At 51.9% G+C, this 8882-nt stretch overlaps 1 protein-coding gene across 3 annotated transcripts in view; it reads left to right on the forward strand.

The window, feature by feature from the left end:
- Positions 1-8882, forward strand: part of ELMO2 (engulfment and cell motility 2) — a 115576-nt gene extending 106694 nt beyond the window's left edge. For all 3 annotated transcript variants that reach the window (XM_069953779.1, XM_069953780.1, XM_069953781.1), the window contains 5 exons: positions 1189-1301; positions 1379-1486; positions 3538-3620; positions 6985-7062; positions 8081-8882. In XM_069953779.1, the coding sequence (XP_069809880.1) occupies positions 1189-1301; positions 1379-1486; positions 3538-3620; positions 6985-7062; positions 8081-8281 (583 nt within the window). In that variant the 3' untranslated portion in view covers positions 8282-8882. The remainder of the gene's footprint in view (positions 1-1188; positions 1302-1378; positions 1487-3537; positions 3621-6984; positions 7063-8080) is intronic.

Raw genomic sequence — 8882 nt, forward strand, 5'->3', positions numbered from 1 at the left:
CTGAGGCCTATAGGAGATGTCAGCTCTGAGGCCTATAGGGGATGTCGGCTCTGAGGCCTATAGGGGATGTCGGCTCTGAGGCCTATAGGGGATGTCGGCTCTGAGGCCTATAGGAGATGTCAGCTCTGAGGCCTAGAGGAGATGTCAGCTCTGAGGCCTATAGGGGATGTCGGCTCTGAGGCCTATAGGGGATGTCAGCTCTGAGGCCTATAGGGGATGTCAGCTCTGAGGCCTATAGGGGATGTCGGCTCTGAGGCCTATAGGAGATGTCGGCTCTGAGGCCTATAGGAGATGTCAGCTCTGAGGCCTATAGGGGATGTCAGCTCTGAGGCCTATAGGAGATGTCAGCTCTGAGGCCTATAGGGGATGTCGGCTCTGAGGCCTATAGGGGATGTCGGCTCTGAGGCCTATAGGGGATGTCGGCTCTGAGGCCTATAGGGGATGTCGGCTCTGAGGCCTATAGGAGATGTCGGCTCTGAGGCCTAGAGGAGATGTCAGCTCTGAGGCCTAGAGGAGATGTCAGCTCTGAGGCCTATAGGGGATGTCAGCTCTGAGGCCTATAGGAGATGTCAGCTCTGAGGCCTATAGGAGATGTCAGCTCTGAGGCCTATAGGGGATGTCAGCTCTGAGGCCTAGAGGAGATGTCAGCTCTGAGGCCTATAGGAGATGTCGGCTCTGAGGCCTATAGGAGATGTCGGCTCTGAGGCCTAGAGGAGATGTCAGCTCTGAGGCCTAGAGGAGATGTCAGCTCTGAGGCCTAGAGGAGATGTCAGCTCTGAGGCCTAGAGGAGATGTCAGCTCTGAGGCCTATAGGAGATGTCAGCTCTGAGGCCTATAGGGGATGTCAGCTCTGAGGCCTATAGGGGATGTCAGCTCTGAGGCCTATAGGGGATGTCAGCTCTGAGGCCTATAGGAGATGTCAGCTCTGAGGCCTATAGGGGATGTCAGCTCTGAGGCCTATAGGGGATGTCAGCTCTGAGGCCTATAGGGGATGTCAGCTCTGAGGCCTATAGGAGATGTCGGCTCTGAGGCCTATAGGAGATGTCATCCCCCCCCCCCCCCCCCCCCGGTTGTCTGTGTGAGCAGGGCGGCTCCATACACTTCCATTGCGCGGTCCTCCAGGTCACATGACACACAGGCCGCAGAGAACGCTCTGATGTCAGAAGTTTTTTCTGTTTCCCGACTTAGTGAATTACGGGAGAAAATCCAACCGGAAATTCTGGAACTGATCAAGCAGCAGAGACTGAACCGTCTGTGTGAGGGGAGCAGCTTCCGGAAGATCGGGAACCGGCGGAGGCAAGGTGAGTGCCGAGACCCCCTGCAGACTCCATACTGGGGGGGGGGGGGGCTCACTGACTCTCTGACACTTCTCTTACAGACCGCTTCTGGTTCTGCCGTTTGGCCTTAAATCATAAGGTTCTGCACTATGGAGACTTAGAGGAGAACGCACAGGGGGAAGTGCCGTACGAGTCCCTGCAGGAGAAGAGTAAGACTCCATCCCGGGCCATCATAGTCCCCCTCCTCCTCCTATAGTCCCTCTCCTCCTCCTCCTATAGTCCCTCTCCTCCTCCTCCTCCTATAGTCCCTCTCCTCCTCCTCCTATAGTCCCTCTCCTCCTCCTCCTATAGTCCCTCTCCTCCTCCTACTCCTATAGTCCCTCTCCTCCTCCTCCTCCTCCTCCTCCTATAGTCCCTCTCCTCCTCCTCCTCCTATAGTCCCTCTCCTCCTCCTCCTCCTCCTATAGTCCCTCTCCTCCTCCTACTATAGTCCCTTTCCTCCTCCTCCTATAGTCCCTCTCCTCCTCCTCCTCCTCCTATAGTCCCTCTCCTCCTCCTCCTCCTCCTCCTATAGTCCCTCTCCTCCTCCTCCTCCTCCTATAGTCCCTCTCCTCCTCCTCCTCCTACTATAGTCTCTCTCCTCCTCCTATAGTCCCTTTCCTCCTCCTCCTATAGTCCCTCTCCTCCTCCTCCTCCTATAGTCCCTCTCCTCCTCCTCCTCCTCCTCCTATAGTCCCTCTCCTCCTCCTCCTCCTCCTATAGTCCCTCTCCTCCTCCTACTATAGTCCCTCTCCTCCTCCTATAGTCCCTCTCCTCCTCCTATAGTCCCTCTCCTCCTCCTACTATAGTCCCTTTCCTCCTCCTCCTATAGTCCCTCTCCTCCTCCTCCTCCTCCTATAGTCCCTCTCCTCCTCCTCCTCCTCCTCCTATAGTCCCTCTCCTCCTCCTCCTCCTCCTATAGTCCCTCTCCTCCTCCTCCTCCTATAGTCCCTCTCCTCCTCCTACTATAGTCTCTCTCCTCCTCCTATAGTCCCTTTCCTCCTCCTCCTATAGTCCCTCTCCTCCTCCTACTATAGTCCCTTTCCTCCTCCTCCTATAGTCCCTCTCCTCCTCCTCCTCCTCCTATAGTCCCTCTCCTCCTCCTCCTCCTCCTCCTATAGTCCCTCTCCTCCTCCTCCTCCTCCTATAGTCCCTCTCCTCCTCCTCCTCCTATAGTCCCTCTCCTCCTCCTACTATAGTCTCTCTCCTCCTCCTATAGTCCCTTTCCTCCTCCTCCTATAGTCCCTCTCCTCCTCCTCCTATAGTCCCTCTCCTCCTCCTCCTCCTATAGTCCCTCTCCTCCTCCTATAGTCCCTCTCCTCCTCCTACTATAGTCTCTCTCCTCCTCCTATAGTCCCTTTCCTCCTCCTCCTATAGTCCCTCTCCTCCTCCTATAGTCCCTCTCCTCCTCCTATAGTCCCTCTCCTCCTCCTATAGTCCCTCTCCTCCTCCTATAGTCCCTCTCCTCCTCCTACTATAGTCTCTCTCCTCCTCCTATAGTCCCTTTCCTCCTCCTCCTATAGTCCCTCTCCCCCTCCTCCTCCTATAGTCCCTCTCCTCCTCCTATAGTCCCTCTCCTCCTCCTACTATAGTCCCTCTCCTCCTCCTATAGTCCCTTTCCTCCTCCTCCTATAGTCCCTCTCCTCCTCCTCCTCCTCCTATAGTCCCTCTCCTCCTCCTATAGTCCCTCTCCTCCTCCTCCTATAGTCCCTCTCCTCCTCCTATAGTCCCTCTCCTCCTCCTCCTATAGTCCCTCTCCTCCTCCTATAGTCCCTCTCCTCCTCCTCCTATAGTCCCTCTCCTCCTCCTCCTATAGTCCCTTTCCTCCTCCTCCTATAGTCCCTCTCCTCCTCCTATAGTCCCTTTCCTCCTCCTCCTATAGTCCCTCTCCTCCTCCTCCTCCTCCTATAGTCCCTCTCCTCCTCCTATAGTCCCTTTCCTCCTCCTCCTATAGTCCCTCTCCTCCTCCTCCTCCTCCTATAGTCCCTCTCCTCCTCCTATAGTCCCTTTCCTCCTCCTCCTATAGTCCCTCTCCTCCTCCTCCTCCTCCTCCTATAGTCCCTCTCCTCCTCCTATAGTCCCTCTCCTCCTCCTATAGTCCCTCTCCTCCTCCTCCTATAGTCCCTCTCCTCCTCCTATAGTCCCTTTCCTCCTCCTCCTATAGTCCCTCTCCTCCTCCTCCTATAGTCCCTCTCCTTCTCAGTATATCTCTGTCTTACAGTCCCAGTTGCTGACATTAAGGCTGTTCTCACTGGCAAGGACTGTCCTCACATGAAGGAGAAGAGCGCCCTGAAGCAGAATAAGGTGCGGCTGGGCGGGTGGCTCTATGTCCGGCCCTCGTACCTCTCTTACTATGTCTCTTACTGTGCAGGAGGTGCTGGATGTCTCGCCCTGGTACCTGTCTCTTACTGTCTCTCACTGTGCTGGATGTCTCTCCCTTGTACCTGTCTCTTGCTGTCTCTCACTATGTCTCTTTCTGTGCAGGAGGTGCTGGATGTCTCTCCCTTGTACCTGTCTCTTGCTATGTCTCTTACTATGTCTCTTACTGTGCAGGAGGTGCTGGATGTCTCGCCCTTGTACCTGTCTCTTGCTATGTCTCTTACTATGTCTCTTACTGTGCAGGAGGTGCTGGATGTCTCGCCCTTGTACCTGTCTCTTGCTGTCTCTCACTATGTCTCTTTCTGTGCAGGAGGTGCTGGATGTCTCGCCCTTGTACCTGTCTCTTGCTATGTCTCTCACTATGTCTCTTACTGTGCAGGAGGTGCTGGATGTCTCGCCCTTGTACCTGTCTCTTGCTATGTCTCTTACTATGTCTCTTACTGTGCAGGAGGTGCTGGATGTCTCGCCCTTGTACCTGTCTCTTGCTATGTCTCTTACTATGTCTCTTACTGTGCAGGAGGTGCTGGATGTCTCGCCCTGGTACCTGTCTCTTACTATGTCTCTTACTGTGCAGGAGGTGCTGGATGTCTCGCCCTGGTACCTGTCTCTTGCTGTCTCTCACTATGTCTCTTTCTGTGCAGGAGGTGCTGGATGTCTCGCCCTTGTACCTGTCTCTCACTATGTCTCTTTCTGTGCAGGAGGTGCTGGATGTCTCGCCCTTGTACCTGTCTCTTGCTGTCTCTCACTATGTCTCTTACTGTGCAGGAGGTGCTGGATGTCTCGCCCTTGTACCTGTCTCTTGCTGTCTCTCACTATGTCTCTTACTGTGCAGGAGGTGCTGGATGTCTCGCCCTTGTACCTGTCTCTTGCTGTCTCTTACTATGTCTCTTACTGTGCAGGAGGTGCTGGATGTCTCGCCCTTGTACCTGTCTCTTGCTGTCTCTCACTATGTCTCTTTCTGTGCAGGAGATGCTGGATGTCTCGCCCTGGTACCTGTCTCTTACTGTCTCTCACTATGTCTCTTACTGTGCAGGAGGTGCTGGATGTCTCTCCCTTGTACCTGTCTCTTGCTATGTCTCTTACTATGTCTCTTTCTGTGCAGGAGGTGCTGGATGTCTCGCCCTTGTACCTGTCTCTTGCTGTCTCTCACTATGTCTCTTTCTGTGCAGGAGGTGCTGGATGTCTCGCCCTTGTACCTGTCTCTTGCTGTCTCTCACTATGTCTCTTTCTGTGCAGGAGGTGCTGGATGTCTCGCCCTTGTACCTGTCTCTTGCTGTCTCTCACTATGTCTCTTTCTGTGCAGGAGGTGCTGGATGTCTCGCCCTGGTACCTGTCTCTTACTGTCTCTCACTATGTCTCTTACTGTGCAGGAGGTGCTGGATGTCTCTCCCTTGTACCTGTCTCTTGCTATGTCTCTTACTATGTCTCTTTCTGTGCAGGAGGTGCTGGATGTCTCGCCCTTGTACCTGTCTCTTGCTGTCTCTCACTATGTCTCTTTCTGTGCAGGAGATGCTGGATGTCTCGTCCTTGTACCTGTCTCTCACTATGTCTCTTACTGTGCAGGAGGTGCTGGATGTCTCGCCCTTGTACCTGTCTCTTTCTGTGCAGGAGGTGCTGGATGTCTCGCCCTTGTACCTGTCTCTTTCTGTGAAGGAGGTGCTGGATGTCTCGCCCTTGTACCTGTCTCTTTCTGTGAAGGAGGTGCTGGATGTCTCGCCCTTGTACCTGTCTCTTGCTGTCTCTCACTATGTCTCTTTCTGTGCAGGAGGTGCTGGATGTCTCGCCCTTGTACCTGTCTCTTTCTGTGAAGGAGGTGCTGGATGTCTCGCCCTTGTACCTGTCTCTTGCTGTCTCTCACTATGTCTCTTTCTGTGCAGGAGGTGCTGGATGTCTCGCCCTTGTACCTGTCTCTTGCTGTCTCTCACTATGTCTCTTTCTGTGCAGGAGGTGCTGGATGTCTCGCCCTTGTACCTGTCTCTTGCTATGTCTCTCACTATGTCTCTTACTGTGCAGGAGGTGCTGGATGTCTCGCCCTTGTACCTGTCTCTTGCTATGTCTCTTACTATGTCTCTTACTGTGCAGGAGGTGCTGGATGTCTCGCCCTGGTACCTGTCTCTTGCTATGTCTCTTACTATGTCTCTTACTGTGCAGGAGGTGCTGGATGTCTCGCCCTTGTACCTGTCTCTTGCTATGTCTCTCACTATGTCTCTTACTGTGCAGGAGGTGCTGGATGTCTCGCCCTGGTACCTGTCTCTTGCTATGTCTCTTACTATGTCTCTTACTGTGCAGGAGGTGCTGGATGTCTCGCCCTGGTACCTGTCTCTTACTATGTCTCTTACTGTGCAGGAGGTGCTGGATGTCTCGCCCTGGTACCTGTCTCTTGCTGTCTCTCACTATGTCTCTTTCTGTGCAGGAGGTGCTGGATGTCTCGCCCTTGTACCTGTCTCTCACTATGTCTCTTTCTGTGCAGGAGGTGCTGGATGTCTCGCCCTTGTACCTGTCTCTTGCTGTCTCTCACTATGTCTCTTTCTGTGCAGGAGGTGCTGGATGTCTCGCCCTTGTACCTGTCTCTTGCTGTCTCTCACTATGTCTCTTACTGTGCAGGAGGTGCTGGATGTCTCGCCCTTGTACCTGTCTCTTGCTGTCTCTTACTATGTCTCTTACTGTGCAGGAGGTGCTGGATGTCTCGCCCTTGTACCTGTCTCTTGCTGTCTCTCACTATGTCTCTTACTGTGCAGGAGGTGCTGGATGTCTCGCCCTTGTACCTGTCTCTTGCTGTCTCTCACTATGTCTCTTTCTGTGCAGGAGATGCTGGATGTCTCGCCCTGGTACCTGTCTCTTACTGTCTCTCACTATGTCTCTTACTGTGCAGGAGGTGCTGGATGTCTCTCCCTTGTACCTGTCTCTTGCTATGTCTCTTACTATGTCTCTTTCTGTGCAGGAGGTGCTGGATGTCTCGCCCTTGTACCTGTCTCTTGCTGTCTCTCACTATGTCTCTTTCTGTGCAGGAGGTGCTGGATGTCTCGCCCTTGTACCTGTCTCTTGCTGTCTCTCACTATGTCTCTTTCTGTGCAGGAGATGCTGGATGTCTCGCCCTTGTACCTGTCTCTCACTATGTCTCTTACTGTGCAGGAGGTGCTGGATGTCTCGCCCTTGTACCTGTCTCTTTCTGTGCAGGAGGTGCTGGATGTCTCGCCCTTGTACCTGTCTCTTTCTGTGAAGGAGGTGCTGGATGTCTCGCCCTTGTACCTGTCTCTTGCTGTCTCTCACTATGTCTCTTTCTGTGCAGGAGGTGCTGGAATTGGCTTTCTCTATATTGTACGATCCAGATGAGACCCTGAACTTCATTGCACCTAATAAGTATGAGGTAGGTGGTTGTGACTGGAGTCTTGTAGGTGGTGCAGGTTCTAGCAGATGTGGGGGATAGGCTGCGGACCTCAGGGACCCCCTCCTATATAGGACACAAGCCCCCGTGTAGCATTCATGAATATGGCTGCCATCCTTCCCCTTTGTTTCCTCTGCTGCCTGCCGTGGCTTGTAGGGGAGAAGAGCGAATCTCTTGTGGGGTCACAAACCTGCAGGAGGGTTTCAGTAACACCGTGGCTTGCAGAATAGCAGTCAGGGTACCCCTCCTCCTCCCTATAAACTGGCTGTAGGAGAAAAGACATACAATCCTTAAAGGGGTACTCCTTCCCCCACTTCTCAGCTGCTGCTTTCTGCTGAAGACACAAAAATCTGTGTGTGAGCCTTTCTCTCTGTCTCCCCCTCCTCCCCCTCCCTTCTGAGACGGCCCCTGGTTATAGTATATATATGAAAGTGAACAATGTATGTTGACTCCACCCTACTATGGATATTGAAAAGTGTAAAGTATATACTCCGAGTGCACTACTATTCCGACACCCAAGAATAACATAGAAAATATAGCAATAATGTAGGCTCTCTAGGAGTAGCTCTTATATGGCTGGTTCTATGTAAATAACTAGGTTTACAAGGAGATTTTTATCATGAACAATATCGTGTTTTTATCTTTTTAAAACATTTAAAATTCATATAGTCATAAAGATCATGATCATACACAATAAATCAGAATAAATAGATCCAAAGTGAAATAAATCCAAAGTGAAATTGCTTTATTTCACTTTGGATCTATTTATTTTGATTTATTGTGTATGATCATGATCTTTATGACTATATGAATTTTAAATGTTTTAAAAAGATAAAAACACAATATTGTTCATGATAAAAATCTCCTTGTAAACCTAGTTATTTACATAGAACCAGCCATATAAGATCTACTCCTAGAGAGCCTACATTATTGCTATATAGTATATATATATTTTCCTTATTATTACTGGTGACCTCTGACCTCTGTCTCTCTTGTCTAGTACTGTATCTGGATTGATGGGGTGAACGCTCTCCTGGGGCGGGAGATGAGCAGCGAGCTGACCCGCAGTGACATGGACACTTTGCTGAGTATGGAGATGAAGCTGCGTCTTCTGGATCTGGAGAACATCCAGATCCCGGAGGTCCCCCCCCCCATCCCCAAGGAGCCCAGCAGCTATGACTTTGTCTACCACTATGGCTGATGTGGAGGCCGACATGGCCAACGCCTCTCATTACCAATCAGTAGAAGAGCTCTGCACAGACCCCGTCCTCCTGGGGGAGCTCCCATATGACAGCTGTACAGACGGGCAGCGAGGGTCTCCCATCATATTCGGGTCACAGTTCTCCCCCCTCCTCGTCTCCATGTTTTACTAGGTACTGAAGATGGCGGCTTATACGGTCACCAGCTCCGTAGGGTCCGAATCCACTTCAATTCCATATTTGCCTTAATGTTAGAGACTGCTTGTCCAATCGGATTGCTGCTTACCCCTCCCCCCTCAGAGCGGAGCGCGGCACGGTCGCAGACATTGTGTGATACAGCACAGGCGCCCCCTCTCTACTTCAGCTTGGAGCATTCTCGTCTCTCCCAACATTTTCTTTTCTTTTTAACCATTTCCTCTCAGAGAGGTCGGTATGGTCGGGGACGACTTCATTTTGTTTTTATTTAGGTACAAAAACCTCCGCGCCGCGGTACGAACCCCATCCTGTGTAATGTACGCCACCAGCGGGAGGGGATCTGAATGTAAAGGAGGCCGACATCCAAATACCATGTAACGTTACTAATAAATCATTCAGTATCCGGAT

This window comes from Dendropsophus ebraccatus, chromosome 14, assembly GCF_027789765.1.
Source record: "Dendropsophus ebraccatus isolate aDenEbr1 chromosome 14, aDenEbr1.pat, whole genome shotgun sequence".
NCBI classification, from domain to species: Eukaryota; Metazoa; Chordata; class Amphibia; order Anura; family Hylidae; genus Dendropsophus; species Dendropsophus ebraccatus.